The sequence below is a fragment of the Macadamia integrifolia genome, chromosome 7, assembly GCF_013358625.1.
Source record: "Macadamia integrifolia cultivar HAES 741 chromosome 7, SCU_Mint_v3, whole genome shotgun sequence".
NCBI classification, from domain to species: domain Eukaryota; kingdom Viridiplantae; phylum Streptophyta; class Magnoliopsida; order Proteales; family Proteaceae; genus Macadamia; species Macadamia integrifolia.
The window spans coordinates 10,155,884-10,180,680 of NC_056563.1; the positions used below are offsets into that span (position 1 = coordinate 10,155,884).

At 41.4% G+C, this 24,797-nt stretch overlaps 2 protein-coding genes across 2 annotated transcripts in view; both read left to right on the forward strand.

Annotated features, from left to right (window-relative positions):
• The first annotated feature begins 4,424 nt into the window (after positions 1 to 4,424).
• On the forward strand, positions 4,425 to 6,128 carry LOC122084729. The gene has a single exon (XM_042653170.1). The coding sequence runs from the start codon at positions 4,425 to 4,427 to the stop codon at positions 6,126 to 6,128; it is 1,704 nt and encodes a 567-aa protein (XP_042509104.1).
• A 17,886-nt stretch (positions 6,129 to 24,014) lies between these two features.
• The window catches only part of LOC122084730 (exocyst complex component SEC8), a 42,913-nt gene continuing 42,130 nt past the window's right edge, over positions 24,015 to 24,797 (forward strand). Inside the window, exons 1-2 of the mRNA XM_042653172.1 lie at positions 24,015 to 24,363; positions 24,467 to 24,535. Coding sequence (XP_042509106.1) covers positions 24,494 to 24,535 — 42 coding nt within the window. The 5' untranslated portion in view covers positions 24,015 to 24,363; positions 24,467 to 24,493. The remainder of the gene's footprint in view (positions 24,364 to 24,466; positions 24,536 to 24,797) is intronic.

Below are 24,797 nucleotides of genomic sequence, written 5' to 3' on the forward strand. Positions count from 1 at the left end.
TACCAAGATCCTCGATACCTCTCTAGGCAGCCTAGCTAGTGGAGATCTTCCTTGGGTCTGCTCACTTTGCTTAAAGGATTATTCCAATGTATGGTTGGATGACATTTTCTCAAACACCATGGTAAGCTTTTTCATGATTTGATGTTGCCCCAAGGGAAGTGAATGCACAATGACTTCCAAGTTCTCGACACTTTCTCTCATCCCCATCTCTGATACAATTTGTTATGTGCACAAGGGTAGAAGATGAGAGCAAATAAGAAGAGAGAATAATATATATATATATAGAAAAAATGTTAGCTTTACAAACCAAGCTTGAGGTTGACTTATAGGAAGCCTTCCTTCAACTCATAAGCGTTTGACTGGATTCAAAAGTTTACCCTTCTATTAAATCTCTATCTAATGTATAGCACACCTCCACAATTACATACTTCACCCATGTTGGTCACAAAGCCACAATACTTCCTATTATATCCCACTAAAACATTAACTTCTCATCCCCATTAAAACACTTATGAAAATAGACACAATAAATATAATGACTTAAAACATGGTAATCACCCAACAACTGAATAAATAAAAGTTGATTTCACCGAACCCACGTGGCATCTCCACTTCATCACCTAACAGTTAGGTTGGCAAGGAAAGGGAAGGGAAGAAAATAATTGAATATGTAATTTCTAATGGGGTGAAATTTGATAAGAGAGAAGAAATGGAGGTGGGGTAAGATTCTATTAGATAATGGTAGTCCAAAAGAGAGACAATAGTGAAAGAGATAGTATTTTTAAAGAGGAATATAAAAAATACAAAATTTTACAAAAAAAAAAAAAAATGGAAAATTTATCTTGTACTGCACTTAATTTGGAAGCTTATATCACATACCACCCTAATTTTTTAAAAGTATCTATCGCACCACTGAAACCCAACACCATTAGGCTAAAAATGGAAAAGACTCTTTGGCCCTCTTTTGTAAACATTTATTCCCATTGTTTTACCCATGGAGATTGCGACTCATCGTCAGAGGAGCAAATTTCAATTTACCCAGTTGCCGAATGTGAAGAAGTGATTATGAACCTACCATGCACATAGCCTCCAGTTTCCTTGATTCTGTGTACTTCAATTTCTTCAGCTTTAAGAAGAAGATATCTAAGTACCAAAGTGACTTGCTTACAAGAGGCGTTGGCGGTTCTAATATGGAGAATCAAAAAGCAAAGTAATTGAAAAGGCTTCACACCTGTCAACAAGCAAGAACCATGTTGTCATTTAAGCTATCTATTGCAATAACCAAAGGACGATCACTTGATTTAATTTTTCTGTTTCATTTCTGTTTAATCAAAGCTTAATAATGGGTTAGCCAGCTTCAATTTTGGTGGCTCTATCTCATAAATTTATTTGCTTGCAAAAACAGAGGTCCCTGAATCTGATCTACAAACTTGGGTTCTTGAACAAATTGTCCCGGATTTGCATTCTTTAGATCTCTCTTGGAGAATTGATAATGGTGGAAGAGAGGCGCTCTGAAGGTGGTGATATGGATAATGGTGATCGTGAGACTTTGGATCGAGGACCCCCTCCTCAGGGGCCGGAGGTGAATGCGCCTCCTCTTTTTTATGCAAGGGCGGTAGGTCTCGCCTCATGCCCTGCAATTGATTCACTCCCAGAGCCGATTCAAGCAGGAAACATTACAAGGATTGTCATACCACAGAATGATTATGAAGCAAAGAGACAGAATTTCAGGTTTGCTCTCATAGGCCGTGTAAATTTTCGTCTTCTATCTTTGGATGATTTACATCAAGAGGCAAGAGACAACTGGAGATTGAGTCAAGGGGTTGTGATGCACCCTCTGGGAAAAGGCTATGTCATTTTTCAATTTCGATGTGAGGGTGATAAGGCGGCTATTTGGAGAAGAACCCCTTTGCATGTGCGTGGACAGTTAATTCGGCTTCAACACTAGAGACCGGATTTTAACATCCATTAGAAAAATTCCTTCACGAAACTTGTGTGGGTTCATTTCCCAGACCTTCCCTTGGAATATTGTCATGATAATGTCCTTCTCTCTATTGCGAAGGCGGTAGGACGTCCAGCTACCCTGGATAATCATACTAGACAAGGAATTTTGGGATATTTTGCCCGAGTTCTGGTTGAAGTTGATAGCTCGGAAGCTACTACTCGTGTTGAGGAGGTTCAGGTAGAGAGATTCGAACCAGCTACTACTAAGATTTTTGGCTTTCGTCAGCGAGTAATATATGAAGATAATTGTGCAAAGTGTGGTTTTTGTAAGTGGATGGGTCATCAAGTAAACAATTGTCGACTCAAAAAGATGGAGGATGAGAAGCAGAGTGCTCGTGACAATGTAAGGGTACCAGGTGCGGTATACGAGGAAGACGGAGTTGACTCAAACAGTCTTGGGAATTCCTCTTTGCAACCTTGAAGAAATTTGGTTTCTCTCCCAATTGGATCAACAAAATACACCAGATGTTGTTCTCAACAAGGATTTCAATTTTGCTAAATGGAGGTCCAGTGGGTTTCTTTAGTGTGGAGCGTGGTCTCAAGCAAGGAGACCCTATTTCCCCAATCCTTTTTATTCTGGCAGAGGAAGTTCTTTGTAGGGGGCTGAAGAACTTGATTCTGGAAAGGAAGATGAAAGCTCTCCCAGGCCCTAGAGGAGCAATTACCCCTTCCCATTTACTTTTTGCAGATGATATTTTCATCTTTATGAATGGCTCAGCTAGGTATGTGAAGCATCTTCATGAGTTTTTATCCAAGTATCAGTCCTTTTCAGGGCAGAAAATAAACTTGGAAAAAAGTAAAATATTTTTTGGGAAGATTGCCCCTCATAGAAGTCATTTTATTAATGATTTTCTGGGCATTCCCGCGGCTGATCTCCCTACAAAATATTTGGGGGTGGAGATTTTTAAAGGCAGAGTGAAGAATAGTCATTTGCTTCCTCTTCTGGATAAGATAAAGGGTCGGTTGGCAGGGTGGAAGGGCAAAATTCTCTCTATGGCTGGGAGAATTGAATTGGTTAAGTCAGTTATTTCTGGTATTCCCATACACAACTTCTCTGTGTACTGGTGGCCGGATGAAACTATTAAGGTGGTGGAACGGTGGATGAGGAATTTTATTTGGTAGGTGATATGGAAGTGGCAAAGAAGATTGTTATGAAATGGGAAGGGGTGTGCAAGCCTAAAAAGGAAGGGGCTCTGGGAATTAGAAGGATGAGAGAAGTGAATTTTGCTTGTTTATGTAAACTGGCTTGGCAAATCAAACATGAGGATTCTCTCCTGAGCAGATTTTTCAGGGAACGTTTTATCAAGGAGGATGGGTCACTGCGAAGGGGATATAAGTCTTCATCTATATGGCCGGGCTTGAAAAGAGTTTGGAGTTTCGTCACGAAGAACGAGCAATGGATTCTGGGAAATGGAAAAAAAATTGATTTTTGGTTAGATAGATGGATTGACAATCAATCTATCGCTGAGAAGACAAACTTGGACCCTGTTTTTTTCTCAGATTTAAAAGAAAAAGTTTCTGATTTCATATGCCAAGCCGCCTGGGACCTCCCTCATGTGGAGTCGGTTTTACTTGCTGAAATTTGGGAGAAAGCTAAACGTATTCACATCCAAGGTGTGAACGACCAATGTCTTTGGCGATTGACCTCTTCAGGTATCTTCTCTATTAAATCTGCCTGGGAAGAAAATAGAGAAAAATATCAGAAAGTGAGTTGGTTTTCTCTTATATGGAACTCATCTAACCAACCAAGACAAGCTGTTTTTGCTTGGCGGTTAGTTCAAAATAGATTACCAACAGATGAAAATGTGTCTCGTCGTGGAGTGCAAATGGCTTCCCGGTGCAGTTTGTGTGGTAAAGATGCATAATAAATGTCTCACTTATTTTATAACTATGAATTTGCTCGCAGGGGTGAGAACGAGATTTTGTTCGCAGCAGGCGACGGCGACGATCTGTAGAAGGCGACGGCGACGACGATCTGTAGAAGGCGACGGCGACGGCGACGATCTGTAGAAGGCGACGATCTGTAGAAGGCCAAGACTTCTACAGCAGGCGACGGCGACGATCTGTAGAAGGCGACGGCGACGATCTCCATTCGCTAGACGCAGGTTAGTTAGACTGAATACTGAGAGGTTCAGTCGGACTCGTGGCTTTTGGATGATGGGATAGCAGAGCAGAGCAGATCCGAACTTTGCCTTCTACAGCTCTGGACCCTCATGTCGGCGGTGGAAGTTATCACGGCATAGCAGAGCAGATCTGATCTTCAAACAGCAGAGCAGAGCAGATCAGATCCGAACTTCAGACAGCAGAGAGCAGATCCGGTTCTCACGGCAGCAGAGCAGATCCGACAGATCAAAACGAGAGCAGAGCAGAGAAGGAGGGAGATCAGATCCGAAGTTTTTTTCACGGGCAGGTTTTGAGCGATGAGAGAGGAAGAGGAGAGATTGGAAACTGGGCCGGAATTTTTTGCCCCTGCCGGAGGCCGGCCACCGGATAGAAGTAAACAAATGTTAATCACTGATTTCTGGAGCCTTGCTTCCAACCATAGCTATGCTTCAGTGGAGGATCATAGAGAATTAGTGCCTAAGGAGATCAGGCCGAAAGAGGGTGCAGCAATGGGGGACCAACGACCTGGAGGAGATGCTGAAGGTCGTCGTCGATCCTATGCTGCTGTGTCAAAGAAGGGGTTGCCAGATGTGGATGATCTTCCAGAGCCTATCCGCGCTGGGCCTCTGACTAAGGTGGTGGTACCACAAGAGGCTTATGAAGAGAAACTTCAAACGTTCTCTTTTTCCCTGATCGGAAGGGTAAATTTCAGGTTCATCTCCATGGATGATATTCGTCGTGATTCGGCAAAGTTATGGAACTTGAAGGGGAAGATTAATCTTGCTCCTCTAGGGAAGGGTTTCATCCTCTTCCGGTTTGAGATGGAGGGGGATATGTCATCGGTATGGAGACGAGGACCCATTAAAGTTGGGACTCAGGTGATTAGATTTCAGAGATGGAGGCCAGAATTTAGCATCCATGATAATCACACCCAAACTAAACTAGTCTGGGTTCGTTTCCCTGAACTTCCGATGGAGTATTGGCATGAAAAAATCCTTCTGACAATGGCCAAAGCCGCAGGGAGGCCTGTAGCATTGGATCGCAAAACACTAAATGGCACCATGGGCAACTACGCCAGAGTCCTCGTTGAGGTCGATTTGGTCGGAGCCAGGGTGGAGGAGATCCAAGTGGAACGAATGAAACCTGGTACAGACATCGTCTTCCGGTTCAAACAGAGTGTGTTGTATGAGGACGATCTCTCAAGATGCACCTTATGCAAAAAACTGGGCCATATGGCCAACCAATGTCGCGATAAGAAAGACGAAAGAAAGCCTGTTAACCAGAATAATGGCATTTCTCTTGCAGATGTTCATGTCCAAGGTAACTTCGCCGGAGTTGGGAGAGAAGGTTCCACTGCAAAAACGGCGAGCCCCAGCTGTGTGAGGAGTCCCAGATTGGTAGGAGAATATTTCTCTCCTACGGTTATGGAAACAGTGAATGAGGAAATTAACGGCCTTGTGGAGGGGAACCTGGTGGTTGACTTATACAAAGATAGTATCTCTAATGATGGAAATACACTTTCACAGAATTTGGGAGGACCGAATTCTATCAATAATCACTGCAGGGAGAATCTGGAGCCAAATATGGTGGATAATCCATTGGCTGAGGGTGAATATGGGTCGGACCATATCAATACGGTATCCGACGGGGAATCTGACTCTGTGGAAAGCGAGCAGCGAAAGGATGATGCTAATCCAAGGGTTGGAAACAATTTGGAGGAACCTTTTGCAGCTTGGAACTTAAGGCCTCGACGTAATATTAATTACAATGGAGGTCATGCTGGTCGAGGATCAACTAAAGGTGGTAGAGGCGGTAGAGGTGAGGAAGGGGTGGTGGCTGAGCATATTGTAAAGGGACTTCCTCCCACCCAGCTGGAGGGAGGACGTGCTTTTGTTCAACATCCAGAGGTTGCTGCTATTGATAATGCTTTACGCGCAGAGGAGGCGGCAGCAAGGAAAGGCAAAGTTCTAGAAAAGGAGCAGACATCCAAGTCGGCTCATCAGACCTATACCAAAAAGTGACATAATGAAGCTGCTATTCTGGAATATCAGGGGTATGAAGAAGACCTCTGGTAAGAACGCCTTACGTGTTCTTGTGAAAGAAAAGGATCCTGATATTCTTTGCATTGCGGAGCCAATGATCGAGGTAACTAATTTCCCTAATTTATTTTTTAATAGATTGGGTTTCTGTTGCAATTTTATTCATAATTCTCGGGTCGGAAAGGCCCCAAATTTATGGGTAGTTTGGAAGAGGAATTTAAATATTCCTACAATTATTGCTGAGTCCGAGCAGCATATTTCGGTTTCTATTACATGGGACTCAATTACGGCTCAAGTATCTTTCGTTCATGCAAGTAGCTTTAGAGCTGAAAGAAGAACTTTGTGGATGAATTTGTTGGCTGATTCTCCTCAGTCCCCTACTCCATGGGTAATTATGGGTGATTTTAATGCAACCTTGCAATCTCATGAGAAGAGAGGGCCGGGCAACTTCAGTATGGGGTCGGCAGCTGAATTTGGAGCCATGGTTGATGCTTGTGTAATGGCTCAAGTGCCTTCTTCTGGACTGAAGTTTACTTGGTCCAACAACCGCCGCAGAGGTAATGTTCGCGCAGTGTTGGATAGAAGTTTCTGTAATGACGAATGGATATCTCGATTTCAGGATTGTGCCCAAACAGTCCTTGATCGAATTGCCTCTGATCACGCCCCTATTATGGTCACTTCAGCCCTGTCTCAGAGACCGCCTAATGCCCCTTTTCGGTTTCACAAATTTTGGATAGACCATACAGATTTTGAAACTGTGGTTAACTCATCTTGGAGTGAGTGGATTTCAGGGAATCCTATTTTCGTCCTCATGCTCAAGTTGAAAAAATTAAAAGAAGTTTTGAAAATCTGGGCTAAGACCTTTCCACACATTGATAGAGCTCTTGAAGATGCAAAAAAAAAATTAAAGCAGGTGCAGTTAGACATTGAAGCCAACGGGTTAGATGACCACTCTTTTGCTAGGGAAGCAGATGCAAAAACTTCTTTGATTAAAGCCTTGGATTTGCATGAAAAGCTTTGGGCGGAAAAGGCTAAGATCAGATGGATGAAGCAGGGGGACAGGAATTCTAAATTCTTCCATTTGTCTGCAAAAATGAGAAGAATTAGAAATACTATTAGATGCCTCAAGAAACAAGATGGGACCATTGTCGAAGGTCGCGAACAGCTGGGAGACTACATTGTGCAATTTTATGAGGATTTTCACAAAGCCACCCCTACTATAGATCATGTGGACCTTCTTGACTCCATTCCCACGGTTCTTCAACAAAATGATATTTTTTTCTTGGATTCTATCCCGGGTGATGAAGAGATAAAGAAGGCAATATGGGAGCTCGACCCGGACAGCTCTCCAGGACCAGATGGATTTACAGGAGCTTTTTTTAGGAGATGCTGGAATATTGTTGAAAGGGAGGTATGTTCTGCAACTCGCCATTTCTTTAGCTCTAGTCATATGCCTAGAGGGATAAACAATAATTTTTTGGTGCTGATTCCTAAAGTGGAAGGTGCTTCCTCTCTGGACAAATTCCGTCCCTTATGCATGGGGAATTTTTTTTGCAAGATCATATCAAAAGTGATGGCTTTGAGACTTGAAAAGTTCCTTCCTCGTCTGATTTCGGAAGAACAAGGGGCTTTTCAAAAAGGGAAATTAATTCATTCGAACATTAGTCTCGCATCAGAGCTTGCTAATATGATGTTTGCTTCTACAAGAGGGGGTGGTCTTGGCCTTAAAATTGATATTAAAAAAGCTTATGACACTATTTTGTGGCATTTTCTATTTCTGGTTCTTCGTAAGTTTGGATTCTCTGAGAAATGGGTTTCATGGCTGCATCAGATGTTGATATCGACTAAGATATCAATTATGGTCAATGGAGGCCCGCAGGGGTACTTTCATGTTGAGAGAGGCTTAAGACAAGGGGACCCTATTTCTCCTTTACTATTTATTATTGCGGAAGAGGTTTTGTCCAGAGGGATTAAGTCCTTGATTCACATGAATAAATTGAAGCCGCTTCAGGGTCCAAGAGGCGTCCCTCCCCCTAGTCATATCCTCTTTGCAGATGATATTTTTATCTTCTCCAATGCCACTATGAGGTATGTCAGGAATTTAAAGGATTTTTTGCTTAAATATCAGGAATTTTCAGGCCAATGTATGAGTTTAGAAAAAAGCAAACTCTTCCTGGGGAAAATTCCTCTTGCCAGGAAGCAGTGCATCTCTGACATTCTGGGCATCCCGGTGTGTAATTTCCCTACCAAATATCTGGGAGTAGAAATTTTCAAGGGAAGAATAAAGAAGGAGGCCTTGTTTCCGATCATGGACAAGATTAAGAGTAGACTGGCAGGTTGGAAAGGCAAGCTCTTGTCAATGGCGGGGAGGGTGGAACTGGTTAAAACTGTTATCTCTGGAATGCCTACCCATAGTTTTTCAGTTTACTGGTGGCCTACATCCCTCATCTCTCTAATGGAGAGATGGATGAGGAATTTTATTTGGACAGGGGAGATTGACACGGTGAGGTCAATCACTGTAAAGTGGGACACCTTGTGCAAGCCAAAGGAGGAAGGGGGTCTGGGAATAAGAAGGCTTAGAGATTCTAACAAGGCCATGCTTTGCAAGCTTGTTTGGAGAATGAGAAAGGAGAAATCAACCGCTGCTGCTTTTCTCAGAGCTAGGTTTGTCAAGAAAGATGGAAGAACTCTTAAAGACTGTCGTCCCTCCTCTATTGCCTCAGGAATTAAAAAAATGTGGAGTTTTGTGGACGACAAGGAAAGATGGATTATTGGTAATGGTCTTCTTGCTAATTTTTGGAAGGATAAATGGTGGGGACAGAGATCTATAATGGAGGAGATCAACTTAGATAATTCCAGCTCTCTAATCACTTCTGCTACAGTTAGAGATTTTATTAGAGAGGGACAATGGCATCTTCCAGAGGTAAATGCTCCTTTGCTTAAGCAGATTTTTAATCAGATAAAAAAGATTAAAATTCCCAGTGTGCAAATGGAAGATGTAAGTGTTTGGTCTTTAACGCCTATGGGGAATTTTTCTACGGCGTCAGCTTGGGAGGTCATCAGAAAGGAGTCGCCTAAGGTGCCCTGGGTCTCATTAATTTGGCAAAAGGACTTACCTCCTAGATATTCTACTTTTGGATGGAGGCTGGTTCACTGTAAGCTTCCTACAGAAGAGAACATTAGAAGCAAAGGTGTCTACTTGGCCTCTTGCTATTATCTCTGTGGGATGGCCGAAGAAAATATTGATCATATTTTTCTCCACTGCCCATTATCTATTTCTATATGGAAAAAATTTTTTAATTGTTTTGGGATTCAGTGGAAAAATCAGGTGTCGATTGCTAACTTCCTTCTATGGTGGAAGAGAAGAGCTACTGGCCTCAACGTTAAAAAGCCATGGAAGATGGGATTTCTGCTAATTACTTATCATCTATGGTGGGAGAGAAATCAAAGAAGGCATGAGGCTAAGGCAAGACAGGCTAATTTTATTTTTGAATCCATCAGACAGGCAGTTCATGCAAAGAGGTTAAGGCAGTTTCAGATGTGTTATGCTGCAGAAATCTGGGCTTATCGATTTCTCCCTCAGTTTCTTCTCCACCCCTTGAGGTGCACTGGTGTCGACCGGCCCCTGGCTGGATAAAGATCAATGTGGATGGTAGTTCCTTGGGCAATCCTGGTAAAGCTGGAGCAGGTGGTGTGATGCGAAACAGTGAAGGCCAGGTTTGTGATTCTTTTAGTATTTTTCTGGGTATTAAGAAGATATACGAGGCTGAGTTTGAAGCGGTATTGGAAGGAATCGCAATGGCACAGACTCATAATGCGACACATGTGTGGATAGAATCAGACTCGGCGTCTGTGGTGTCTGCGATTCAACGAAGGCAGATCCCCTGGTTTGCTCTCCAAAAATGGATTTCTTTCCTTCATTATTTGGAATCCATTTCTTGGAAAATAACTCACTGCTTTCGGGAAGCAAACCCCATTGCAGATTTTTTAGCTAAAAAGGCCTCTAAATCTGGCCTGTCCGAGACTTCAGTGGAATTTCCTAATCGCATTGTAGCAGAGCTTGTGAATGATGGTGCAAATATGCACAGATTTAGATTTGGCTAGGATGCTCGCTTGCTTTCTCTGCTGATGGCAATGCCGAAGGTGGAGACAGCAAGTTGGGCTAATGGCGTCAGCTGTAATTTTCTTTTTTCTCTTCTTTTTGGATATTCTTCCCTTCTTAATAAATTACCCTGTTACAAAAAAAAAAAAAAAAAAAAAAAAAAAAAAAAGGGACCTATAACCTTGAGTTTCTTCCTCAGACTATTGGTACGAGTATGTGCCAAAATCATGATTATCATTTTACTCTTGAAGATTACTAAAGGTTATCAAATAGGGCTTCTTGTATCTTTTACTTGTGATGACGATTATGAACCATGTTCGAGTAATGCAGGTTGATATATTCATGATTAACTCTCAGTTTGTGATAGTCTATTTGAATCATGGTTTTTTAGGGAATCCTCAAGAATAAAAAATTGCAGGGATTACTTTAGGGCTTCCATGGAGCGAAAGAATTGGGGTGGACAAGTATAGCAGTATGGATGGACTGTCAAGGGGTGGTTAATTGGTTGATGTAGGGATCGAGTGAAGGATGGCTGTGAGAAGTTTTAAATTGCTTTTTGATATTTCTCATTTGATAAAAAATTTTTAATTCAGTTTGTATAATGAAGAAGAATATATGAATAGTATCTATAGCCAACAAGTGGAATATATATGAATGCTAGAAATAAGAAAATAATATATATTGGTAGAGAAGGTAGTCTTGGGTTGAAATAATGCAAGGAGGAGAAAGAATGTCTGGCGATTTTGTGGGAAGGGATTCCACCGATGAGAAAGATGGTGATGGAGGTGCTAGGGAGTCTCTAGATCGAGGTCTAGAGATTCTTGCCCCTAATGGTTTACCAAAGGCTGCTGTGCCTAAACAATCTTATGCAAAGGTTTTGAGAAATTCTTCATGGCCCGCGATTGACTCGCTTCCTGAACCTATTTAGGCAGGAAACATTTGTTGCATAGTCAAACCCCAACGAGATTATGAATCCAAAAGGCAAAACTTTTGTTTTGCTTTGATAGGGAGAGTGAATTTTCGTCTTATTTCACTCAATACTTTGAGGGAGGAGGCGCGTGTCAACTGGAAGCTCAGTAAAGGTGTGACCATGCATCCTCTTGGGAAAGGCTTTGTAATTTTCCAATTTCAATGTGAAGGTGACAAAGCGGCAGTATGGAGGAGAAGTCCTTTACGGGTAGGAGATCAGGTTATCCGATTTCAGCATTGGAAGCCTGATTTCAATATCCATGAAAAGCAGATCTTCACAAAACTCGTTTGGGTTCGTCTTTCGGATATTCCTCTTGAGTACTGGCATGAGAACGTTCTACTATCAATTGCTAAGGCGGTGGGACGTCTTGTGGCCTTAGACCAGAGGACAAGGGAAGGTCTTCTGGGGTACTTTGCAAGGGTTCTTGTTGAAATTGATATCTCTGAATCGGCTATGAAGATTGATGAAGTCCAGGTTAAAAGGTTAGAACGAGCTACTGATAAAGTATTTGGCTTTCGTCAAAAATTGGTGTATGAGGACAATGTTCAGAGATGTGGGTACTGTAGGCGAGTGGGTCATCAAGTATCTTCTTGTGGATTGAAGAAAGCAGAGGATGCAAAGCAGTCTACCAAGGACAACGATGCTTCCATTCCGGGGGCAGTGTTCATGGAAGATGGAGTTAACATGGCGAGGGTTGACTTGGTGGGTGAGTTTCCAAATTCAAATGAGGATACTCTTAATGCTAATAAATTTGTTTCCGATTTAGGTAATCCTCAAGATTCGGTGGAAGGTGAGGGTATCCAAATATTTTTGGAATCTCCTATAATTGATTCTAATGAGGTAGGAAAGGAGGCTATCACGGTTGGGACTGGCGTTGACTTTGAATGTCAAAATTCGGTGGAGAAGGATCTCCAAGATCCGATGGAGAATGCCTTAGTCAATGGGTTGGATTCGGGCTCGGATTATGGTACCTCAAATGGGGACCTGGTTCCTTCCATCCCACCCATTGAAGAAAGAGACCATGACATGGTGCATAGGTCTCTGAGTGATGCTCAGGGCCCTAATCTCAGACTCTTTACGTGACAAAGAAGAGTGCATGTGGTGGTTGGCCATGATCATGGTGGTGCTAACCAGGTGGGGTGGCAACCTCCACCTCTGGCGGAGTCTCGTGTGGAGCACATCGTCCCCTCTATTCCTTCTTTGGAATGCTCAAGAGGTTTTCTCTCAATCGTGCATTCAAAGATGAGTGCAGTGGATAGGGAAGCTCTGTTGAGGGAGAAGGATAAAAGAGGGAAGGTGGCGGTTGGAAAGCAAAAGAAGAAGGGTGGTGGTCAGGTTAAGAAGTCTGACAAGCGTTCTGCGGCAAATTAGTGATCCATGAGGGTCTTTTCTAGAATATCTGTGGTGTGAGGAAGGCTGCTGCTAAAAGGGCCTTACGAATGATGGTGAAGGAGCATTTCCCAGATATTTTATATTTGGCTGAACCTATGGTTCAAGTAGGTAGATTTCCTACTCTATTTTTCAATAAGTTGGGTTATTCCATTGATTTTATTCACAACAGTAGGCAGAATAAAGTTCCGAACTTATGGATTATATGGAAGTGTGGTATATCCCGTCTAGTAGTCACTACAATGTCGGAACAACATATCTCTATTGAATGTGACTGGCTTGGAAACAAGGTAGGTCTAACCTTTGTTCATGCGAGTTCATTCAAAGTGGTGCATCACCAATTATGGTTGGAGTTGGAGTCACAGGTTTCTTCTGCGATCCCATGTTTTGTTCTTGGCGATTTCAATGCTACTTTGCTTTCTAATGAAAAAAGGGGGCATGGTAATTTTAATCTCGACTCAACAATTGAGTTCCAGGCGATGATTGATGTTTGTATGTTATTGCCAGTTTCATCTACTAGGAAAAAATTTAACTGGACAAATGATAGGAGGAGCAGTCATGTTGCAGCAGTCTTGGATCGAAGTTTCTGCAATGAAAAATGGGTCGATTTTTTCAGAAATGTTATGCAGCGTGTCTTGTGTAGTTCGGTATCAGATCATACTCTGTTGCTTGTGATTTCTGATATCGTCCCTAAACCGAGCAATATTCCATTCAGATTCCATGGATTATGGATGGAAAATGACAAATTTCTCCCAGCGGTTAAGGAGGCATGAAAGGCACAATTAAGAGATGACCCCATATATATTCTATCTGAGAAGCTGAAGAAAGTAAAGGTGACTTTAAAGGTATGGGCGCGTGATTCCTTTCCAAATCTAAATTTGGAGCTGGAAAAGGTTACAAAGGATTTGATATCGATCCAAGACTTAATTGAAGAATCAGGGATGTCTGATGACCTCTTCAATAAAGAAGCTGATGCAAAAACGGCTTTATTGACTGCAAGTAGCAGACAAGAGGCTTTATGGGCTAAAAAGGTGAAGCTAAGGTGGGTGAAAAATGGAGACTGCAACTCAAAGCTTTTCCACCTTTCTGTGAAGTTGAGGAGGGCTAGAAACCAGATTTCTGCTTTAAAGAGGAAGGATGGGTCTTGGGCTCTGGATCAAAGGGGTATAGCTGAGTATATCGTTCCATTTTATGAGAGACTTCATGAGCCAACCAGTATCACAGAGCATCACGGACTTTTGGATTGCATTTCCAAAGTTCTGTCTAATGAAGACTTGGCTAGTCTGGAAACGATTCCTGGCAGAGAAGAAATAAAACAAGTAGTGTGGGATTTGGATCCTGATAGTTCTCCCAGTCCTTATAGATTCTCAGGAAAATTCTTCAGGAAATGTTGGGAGATTGTGGAGAGGGATTTCGGAAAGGCAGTTGTTTATTTATTTTTTATGGGATTCTTACCCAAAGGAATAAATAACTGTTTTATTTCATTAATTCCAAAATTTGAGGGTGCATCCCCTCTGGATGAATTTAGGCCTATATGCATGGGAAATTTTTTTTGTAAGGTCCTATCAAAAATTTTGTCTTCTAGGCTTATGCCTTTTTTGCCATGTTTGGTCTCAGAGGAGCAGGGTGCTTTCCAGAATGGTGTAGACACCGAATTTTGTCACTCCCCGGCAATTATGACAATATAAAGGATTACATGTTGGATATTTTAGACTTGGAGAATTTTCAAACTTAGAGTAGGAAATGACCATTTTTTCCCATAAACTTTCAAGAGAAAATGTTTTCAAAAATTTGATGTTGTGGATTATTGATGTTTGTCCACCTCGGCCTCCATCAGGCCGCGCTCCACCTCGGCCTCCATCAGGCCGTGTTGCACCTCGGCCTACATCAGTCCGTGCTCCACCTCGGCCTCCATCAGGTCGTGCTCCACCTCGGCCTACATCAGGTCGTGCTTCACCTCGGCCTCTGAAAGGTCGTGCTCCACCTCGGCCTACATCAGGCCGTGCTCCACCTCGGCCTCCATCAGGTTGTGCTCCACCTCGGCCTCCATCAAGCCGTGCTTCACCTCGGCCTCCGAAAGGCCGTGCTCCACCTCGGCCTACATCAGGCCGTGCTCCACCTCGGCCTCCATCAGGCCGCGCTCCACCTTGGCCTCCATCAGGCCGTGCTGCACCTCGACCTCCATCAGGCCGTGCTGCACCTCGGCCTCCATCAGGCCGTGCTCCACCTCGGCCTCCATCAGGCTGTGCTCCACTTTGTTCAAAAGCATCTCTAGTTTTAGTCCCACATCGGAAATTTGAGAAAATCGCCCCATGTCCCATGGTTATAAAAAACAACCCTTCCCCTCTTCCAAAGGGGAGGAGAAAAATTGTGAATTTGGGAGAGAGGATGGCCCCATTAAGGTTTTTGGCTAACTTCTTCCCTCTAAAATCAAACATTCTCCAAGTTTAAAAGTTTAATACATTAATCCTTCATTGAGCCGGGAGATCTTATCCGGTTCGGTTCGATTTGGGGGCTCAAAGCACAAGGGTTATCTCCCCTTGTTCCTTGATTAAAGTCGGCTTCAGGTATTTTTCCTCTCCTAATTGCAGTTTAGAGCTAGCTTATCTAATGTAATAAATTAATTCCTAATTGATTTATTTAGATTAATTATGCTTAATTAGTATCAATTTGGTTCAATACGGTTTATTAGATGTAATTTGATTTATTCTGGTCCAATTAAGGGGTATTTAGGTTTAATTATTTTTTAAGCATGTTTACCTTTGATTTGGTTTAGTTTTTAAATTGCTTTTTGTTCTTTTAATCTGGGACCTTAGATCAGAATCTCATATGTAACCTAATTCTTCTTCTTCTTCCTCCTCTTTTTCTCTTCTTCTTCCCTGCTGCTGCAACCGAACTGCAGCCGCACCTTTCTCTTCTTCTTCCCTGCTGCTGCAACCGAACTGCAACCGCACCTCTCTTTTCCTTCCCTGCTGCTGCAACCGAACTGCAACCGCACCTCTCTTCTTCTTCCCTGCTGCTGCAACCGAACTGCAGTCGCACCTCTCTTCTTCTTCCCTACTGCTGCAACCGAGCTGCAGCCGCACCTCTCTTCTTCTTCCCTACTGCTGCAACCGAACTGCAGCCGCACCTCTCTTCTTCTTCCCTGCTGCTGCAAGCGAACTGCAGCCACACCTCTCTTCTTCTCTTCTTCTCTTTTCCTTCCCTGCTGCTGCGACTGAACTGCAGCCGCACCTCTCTTCTTCTTCCCTGCTGCTGCAACCGAACTGCAGCCGCACCTTTCTCTTCTTCTTCTTCTTCTTCTCTTCTTCTCTTTTCCTTCCCTGCTGCTGCAACCCCTAACCAGCAGCGGCCGAGCCACACTAACTCCTCCTCCTTCTTCTTCTTCTTCTTCTTCTCTTCTTCTCTTTTCCTTCCCTGCTACTGCAATCCCTAACCAGCAGCGACCGAGCCGCACTAACTCCTCCTCCTCCTTCTTCTTCTTCTTCTTCTTCTCTTCTTCTCTTTTCCTTCTCTGCTGCTGCAACCCCTAACCAGCAGCAACCGAGCCGCACTAACTCCTCCTCCTCCTCCTTCTTCTTCTTCTTCTCTTCTTCCCTTTTCCTTCCCTGCTGCTGTAACTGGCAGCAGCCGAACCCCCCTCTTTCTTCTTTTCTTCTTCTTCTTCTCTTCTCTTCTTTTTCTCCTGCAGCAGCAACCGAACCCCCCTCTATCTTCTTTTCTTTTTCTTCTTCTCCTTCTTATTTTATTTTCTTGTTTTTTTTGTTATTTCTTTAATTTGCTATTAGATAGTCCATATTTGTAATACCCCCAACCTATTATTTCATTTCTATGTGGAATCTTTCCCTCCTTTTTTTATATTTTATTGTTCTCGTATCCATTTTGGTTTGATTTCAGGCCTATAATGTATCTAGTCCTAGAACTTAGGTTTGGGATTCCCCTAATTTTAAAATTTCAAATCAAATGATTTCATTTTATTTCCCTCTAAATAATGTATGGGACGTAGTTTAGGGCGTGTTTAGTTTAGGACGGGCGTGGCTAGCCCCTCAAACCGGCTCGTAGCACTAGGTGCGTGTTGGGGATTTGGGTTTTCCTACTATCTATCTTTTGTACTCCAACATTCACTTGCATTAGTGTAGTACTAATTTAGATTAATTAAAGTAACTTAGTTAATGTAATTAGTCATTTCAACTGTTGTTTATTTAATTGTGGTTCGTTAATTTAGCTTTTTAAATTAAGCTTGTTTAATTAGCGTAACCATTTCATCATTTGCATCATAACCTAGCTAGCATAATTTAGACACTTGGTTTAGGGTTTTTACATGTCATGCTTAGATACCTAAATTAGGGTTTTCTGTGACCTAGATTTAGGACTAGTTAGTAGGGTGCAAACAAACTTTGGTCAAACAAAAAGAGACCGGCCTTCGGGTCGGGCAGACTGGGTGCCTAACACCTTCCCAGTCTGTCACTTGACACTTGCCCAGAATCTTGGTGCAAACCAGCCTTATCCATCAGAGTCATTAGTCTCTCTCCCTTGATTGGGGGAGACATTTATGGATCCTAGACCCTTTTCTAGGTGGCGACTCCCTTTTACCCGTAACGTGTATCCCCCCCTTGGCATTTGATGAAGAGGGGATACTATCTCATCTCATTAGTGTTGAACCCTAGAGCGTGTGTACACGCCCTACGCGCAGTATCGTGATCCCGCGGCGGGGGCGGAGGTCCATGGTACCTATAAAGGGTAAGATCATTTCTTTTAATATTAGTTTGGCCTCTGAATTGGCAAACTTAATGCATTTTGCTGTGGAGGGTGGTGGCATGGGTTTGAAATTAGATGTTCAGAAGGCATACGACTACTTGTCATGGAAATTTCTTTTTGCTACATTGGAGAAGTTTGGTTTTTCTGCCAAATGGATTTCTTAGATTCAGCTTTTTTTAAGCTCTTCTAGGTTATCTGTGTTAGTGAATGGAGGTCCAGTGGGTTTCTTTCCAGTGGGCAGAGGTCTGAGACAAACTGATCTTATTTCTTCTATCCTATTCATTTTGGCTAAGGAGGCTTTCTGCAGAAGTTTGAAGATGATGATTAGGGATGGAAAGCTGAAGTCTCTTCCTGGGCTTTGAGGTGTGTCTATACCCTCTCATTTATTTTTTGCAGATGATATATTTCTTTTTATGAATGCCTTTGTGAGAAGAATCTCCAAGCTTTTCTAGATAAATATCAAGCCTTTTCAAGGAAAAAATTTAATCTAAATAAAAGCAGCTTGTTTTTTGGGAAGGTGGCGCCCCACAAGAAACAATATATCTCCTCTCTCCTAGGCGTCATATCTGAGAGGCTTCCGATGAAGTATCTAGGCGTGGAAATCTTCAAGGGAAGAGTGAGAGGATCTCATGTGTTACCGCTATTAGATAGTATAAAAAGAAGATTGGTTGGCTAGAAGGGTAAACTATTTTCAATGGCTGGAAGAGTGGAGTTAGTGCGATCAGTGATCTCTAGTACCCCTATCCACAACTTTGCAGTATATTAGTGGCCAGACCATTCCATTAAATTTGTAGAAAGCTGGATGCGCAATTTCATCTAGTCTGTTGATATGGAGGTGGTAAAGAAAATAGTGATGAACTGAGACGATGTATGCAAACCACAACAGGAAGGGGGGTTGGGTATTCGCCGACTGTGTGACGTTAATTTTGCTTGCTTAGCAAAATTAACTTGGCGGATTAAGTATGAGGAGTTCTCCATGAGTAAATTCTTTCGAGGTCGCTTTCTTAAAGCAGATGGATCTCTTAAGTCTGGCCATATTTCCTCTTCGATTTGTCCAGGGATTAAGAAAATCTGGAGTTTTGTGGCATTAAATGAGCAGCGGACAGTAGGTAATGATCACAAAATTGACTTCTGGAAGGACAAGTGGCTAGACCAATCCTCCATTGAAGATAGGATAATGTCTGATGATGGTCTCTGTGGGAATTCAAAGGCTAAAGTCTCTGACTTTATTCATAATTCAAGATGGAATTTCCCCTAGGTAGTGTCTGGCTTCATGCCTGAAATTATTGAACAAGTTAAGTCTATTCATATTTCAGGAATGGAGGATGAGTGTCATTGGCGCCCTTCCTCAGCAGGGGTTTTTTCCATAAATCTAGCCTGGGAGGTCTGTAGAAGGAGCTCGCCTAAGGTGGGTTGGTCATCATTGGTGTGGCAGTCTTCTATTCAACCGCGCCAAGCAATTTTTGGATGGAGATTGATCAGAAATAGGCTGGCTTTAGACGAGAATGTGAAAAGAAGGGGGATCCTTCTGCCTTCAAAATGTGGTCTATATGGTAAGTCGGAGGAGTCTAAAAGTCATTTATTTTATGAGTGTAGTTTTGCCAACGTGATGTGGTCTCTGTTTTGCCAATGTTTTGATGTGTTGAGGCCAGTCTTTTCAGATGAAGCTCAGCTAATTTCTTGGTGGAAACTCCAAGCAAAATCTGTATCTTTGAAAGGGGTGTGTAATAAGGGTTTTGTGTTGATATCTTGTTTTATCTGGATGGAGAGGAACTCTAGGCGGTATGAAGGTGTTAGCTCCTCTGAGCATTTTTGCTTTTTTAGGATAAAAAATGAAATACGTTCTCAGACATTGGCCCATTCTGGGGTAGTTGTTTCGATTGATGACTTGATGTGTGCAAGAAGGTTGGGGTTTCCAGGGGTGTAGCACCGACAAAGAGAATTATTTGAAATTTTTTGGTGTCCTCCACCAACATGATGGGTGAAATTAAATTCAGATGGCTGCTCACTGGGAAATCCAAATAAAACAGGTGGGGGAGGTGTTCTTTGTAATGCGAAGGCAAAGGTGATTTATAACTACAGAGAGTTCCTCGAAATATGCACAAATTTTGAAGCAGAATTCTTGGCAATTATTGTTGGAATTGAAGCTGCAGACAGATTGGGGGTGCAAAGGTTGTGGATTGAGTGTGACTTGGTCGTGGTGGTTTTTCTTATGTAGAAAAAGAAAATCCCTTGAAAATTTTGCCAAATGTGGATAAACAGCTTGTCTTACCTAGTGGAAGATCACGCATTGCTTTCGAGAAGCTAACTCAATAGCAGATTTCTTGTCATAGCCTGCTGCTCGTTTTGAAACTTCTGTGCCTGTGACATCCTAGCTAGCCCTGGTCCAGTTGGACTTGGACATGGATGTCTCGGGTCATCCGAGATATAGACTTCAATAGTCCCTGAGATATGTTTTCTCTGTTTTGTGGAGGAGAGTTTGCTCGATGGTTTTTTCTGCCGATGGCATGGCAATGCCAAAGGTGGATTAAGTTCATCTACACTCTTCTCAGTTCTTTGCTCGTGCTTCTTTTGGGTGTTTTTATCCCACTTGTATTATTTTCTTTTCCCCTTATAATTTTAACACAAATGATCTTCTAGCGGAAAAATATATTGGCAGAGAAGATGTTCAAAACTTTATTTAACTAATATAGTTTTCTATTTCATTAAAAAGGAAAAAGGAAAATATAAATTATGAGAAAAGGTTGGGAATGTTAGCGAGTTACCTAGGAATGAGGTATGCTAGCATTTCTTGACCATTAGATTAGAAGATCTAAATCTATACCATTGATGAAATATACTATTGAAGTATATACAATCTAAATACCTGACATCTGACCTGCCAAAATAAAGCTGCAACTACATCTCTCTCTCTCTCTCTCTCTCCCTCTCTCTCTCTCTCCTTTTTTCAATTTCTGCTTCCAAAGATAACATCTCTCTCCGCTACAACTATCGATCCGTTGGGAAGTGACGTCTCTCTGCTGCTGCTATCGATCCATTGGGAGAAGCTACGTCTCTCTCTGCTACTGCTAACGTCTCTCCCTTTTTTAACTTCTGCTGGAGATCGTTTGAGGTTCTCTTTCTTGTCTCTACTACTACTATTGGGAGAAGAAGTTCATTGGTTTCATTGTGACATCGGTGCCTGTCATTGCTACTGCTACTGGGAGAAGAAGTTCATTGGTTGTCACCGGTTGCAGAAGCTTCATCACAGCTCTATCTTTAGATAATAATACAATGTTTATGATTCACATTAATGTGTCCTTTTATTTTGTAACTCGGTAGCCTGCAATTGCTGAACAATGGCTAAGTGTGTCTGTTACTTGGATTGGGTATGACAAGAGAAAGTCTGCTCTATATTGAATGATGTTCTACTATATAATTAAGGTGCAGTGGTGATTTCATTTCAATAATGAAAAGCTTGAAAAGAATGCTCCAACACATGTTATTGTGGCAGAATAGTTAAATTAAATGAGGGACTGTTCATCCCTTGTTTGTTGCTTTAACCATTTCTTTCCTCAGAACAATGGTGAATCCCTTTATCCAACTTGCTGCACAATGGCAGAATCGTCAAATTAAGAGTTGTTGTGTAGGGTCCCTCTTACAAAACACAGACAATCTTCAGATGTATAGCAGATAGTTAAAATAAGAAATTAATTTCAGGGAACCTGCGTCCCCGAGAGTCGCAGACCATGTTTGCAAAAGGGGGAAGAAGAAGAAGAAGAAGAAGAAATGAGGAAGAGGGAGAGAGGCGTGAGCAGGGGATGGGTCATGGAGAGTTGCAGACTAGGTTTGCAAAAGGGGGAAGAAGAAGAAGAAGAAGAAGAAGAAGAAATGAGGAAGAGGGAGAGGAAGGCGTGAGCAGGGGATGGGTCATGGAGAGTTGCAGACTAGGTTTGCAAAAGAGGGAAGAAAAAGAAGAAGAAGAAGAAATGAGGAAGAGGGAGAGAAAGGCGTGAGTAGGGATGGATCACTGAGAGTTGCAGACCAGGTTTGCAAAATGGGGAAGAAGAAAGAAGAAAGAAGAAAGAAGAAGAAATGAGGAAGAGGGAGAGAGGCGTGAGTCCCTTTTTTATGATAAGAAAATTTTATTAATGGTGAGTCTGATCCCACTTTCTAATAAGAGAACCGCATGTAGTTGTAAGTATTTTTTTCTTCTCTTAATGTAATTTAGATTAAAATAATAAATATAAATCTAACAGTTTAAATCAATTTGATGAAATCCAATGATCAACAATTGCTAGCATATCTAATTCCTAGTAACCCGCTAGCATGCCCAACCCTCTTTGATAAATTATTTATTATTTGATTTGGTTTGATTCGATTTAAAATGATTTGTTTTAGTACAATTTATTAGTTTCAATTTTGAATGACACCCTTAGGTGGAAAGCTGACACGCTTAGGTGGAAAGCTTCATATACATGCAACACACTTTGCCTATCCAATCAAAAAAACAGGATTAAACAATCCATTCCAAATGTGATAAGAAGGAGATATGATGTTCTTACAACTAGTTTGATATCGCATATAATTTTATTTTTTGGAAATACTCAAAAAATTGAAATTGACAAAAAATATTTGTTTGATTTAGATAAAAATAAATAAATAAAGAAAAACCAAAATATCTGATAAAAAGGCGATATATATTCCTTTTTTTTTTTTACATAAAAGTTTTGAAATTGGACAAATAATAGTTAGTTGATTGTTAAAAGAAATTGAATACGGACCTAAGTAGTTGGACTATGGTTACCAGTTTGGTTTTGTAAACCAGATACCTTAGTGATACGATTTCGATCTAGTCTAGTTTATAAGAGAGAAAAAAAAAATCGATCAAAGCCAAACCAAATTGGATGCTTGACACCCCTAATTGGACAGGATGGTAAGACCCACCAACTACCAACCAGTCTAATTCTGGTATTGATATATTTAAGGGGAATAGTACAATAGTGAGGTTACTCCATTGTGACCCAATGGTCATGGCCTCGTGGGTTTTTAATCGAGAAATAATCTCTCTTTGATGCCAGGGTAAAGTTGTATAAATGATGACCCTTATTAGACCTATAATGGCAGGAAGGGTCTCAACCGCTTGGGATGGGCCAGCCTCGGTCAGGCCTAGTCAGGCTCGACCAAATTTTAGGGTTGCACCGTGAATGCTAAGCTCGACCAAATTTTAGGGTTGCACCGTGAACGCCCGTTTAGATAAACGAGCTTAGCTAGGGGGGACATGGTACGATTCATAATTGGCTGGTGGTCTCGGGCTATAATTGGGCTGGCAAACGGGCATAAAACGGGCTCTTAATGGGCTTTCATAATTTGTATGCAATAGTCGAAGTATTCAAGGTGACAAGCTTATTCTATTGAAAGCACAGATCTACCTTAAGCATATCCTGCAAACCCACCATTAATTCACTACTATAATTACATAAATTTCATCTTTAAATTTATTTTTCTATTGTTAAAGATGCTTGTTCATCTTGAAAATTGGAGCAAATTCACTTGGACTTTGTTTACTCTTCAATTTTATTGGTGGCAAAATGGAAATTTCAAGTAATATTAAAGGGGTTGGGTTAGGTTGGCTTAAAAGGAGTCGGTTCAGGTTGGGCTCATAAATATGTCGAGCCGGTCTGACACCCAACGGGCTAGGTGGCTGCACCGTTAACTATCTGTTTATAGACGTGTCGGGCTCATGCTCGACACATTTATTAATTAGGTCAATTAGATTAGACCATGAATGTGCTAGACTCAATCGAGCTTAATGGTGCAGGCTTGGAATTGACACCCCTAGAGTGTGGGGACCTTGTGCACTGGGTACCTTTTTTATAAAGATTAAAATAAAAAACCAAGCATACAATAAAGAACATGCACAAAGAACATACATTCTCTTCTCTACTCTTGTGCTTAAATATGTTCAATGAAGATGTGTCAGCTAGGGATGTAAATGGATCGGATATAAATTGAATGTGTCTAGATTTGGATATTTCCTAATTAAATACAGATACCCTTAAACGAATACGGTGAAGATCGAATTCAGATTTTCAAGAATCCTTTTACTCTTTGACTTGTGTAATTCAGACCTTCCACCACCCACTAATATATAATTTTCTCTTAATCCATCTTTCTAAGTTGTTTTAATTATTTTCCTCATTCTCTAGAATCTGTTTAAACTTCAAGAACCCTCAAAATCATTAATTGATTATTTATTTGAATCGGATAATTATTTTTTGAATAATACGAATTTTAATCAAGATACCTTTTAATCGGATATGGATACCACTAAATGAATACGAATGTGAATTTCAATTAGAATTTCAACTATCCATTTACGAAAGTGGATCAAGTTCACATATGAGAATATACGAGAACATCCCTAATCCGTGGATTTAGAATCAATTTTTCTCTCTCTTCATTAATAGATTCTAAATTCATAGACAAAGGACATCCAAGAACATTTTCATACGTGAACCTGATCCAAATACTCCATTTACATCCCCACACTACTGTCAGCCACATCAGCGGCCAACAGCTTTATCTAACACTATCCACCGTCAGATGGTATTTCGGGCTCAAGTAACGTGGGCACTTCCAGTCATGCTACCCAACGGTCTGGATTCATTACGATAGAATTTTTTGCTGACCCAGCTGTCTTCTCTCCGGTTCCCTTCACCAACAGCAACGATGTGCCGATGACAATTCGTTTCATTCCATTGACAATTTTCAAATAAAACCTTGAAAAATTCATCATTCTCTGGTCTTTACTTTTCCAATCTCTCTTCACAAGTAGCAAAGTTCGCGTATTTTGGTTTCCTCTCCCATTGGATCTAGATTTTTTCTCATTCGATATTTAGATTTCCGAGTTTGAAAGAGTGAATTCGCAGTCTGCAGTTTAAGATCTTCCGATTTGCTTTGAATTGGCGGAATTGGGATTTAGCTTATGAGTCTTGAGCTTTACTAACGTCTGAGGAGTACGTTGCTGTTTAATTCTTTGAACTCTACATTCTAGGTTTTTTTTTTTCTTTAATCCGAAGTGAATTTGCTGGGTAACTCAGTTTTAGTTGTGTCATACAGACTACAGAGGGAGGTGATCAACTCGAAATGGGCATTTTTGATGCGCTGCCTATTTCCGCGGATAAAACTGTAAGTTCCACAACCACTTTTTATTTATTTATTTTTTTTTTATGACTTTACTGTTATTGAAAGCTTTTCGATGTTACCATGGATTGGTTCAGTGGTGATTGAGATCACTGGGAGCTGCAATTCCCACTAGAGCTTAGCTTTTCCAAATACCTATATATATATATATATAATCAATTCGTTATCTAGATTCTGAAAACATGATTTACTTGATAAAACATGTATAACCCATAATGATGCGCCCCCCCCCCCCCCCCCCCCCCCC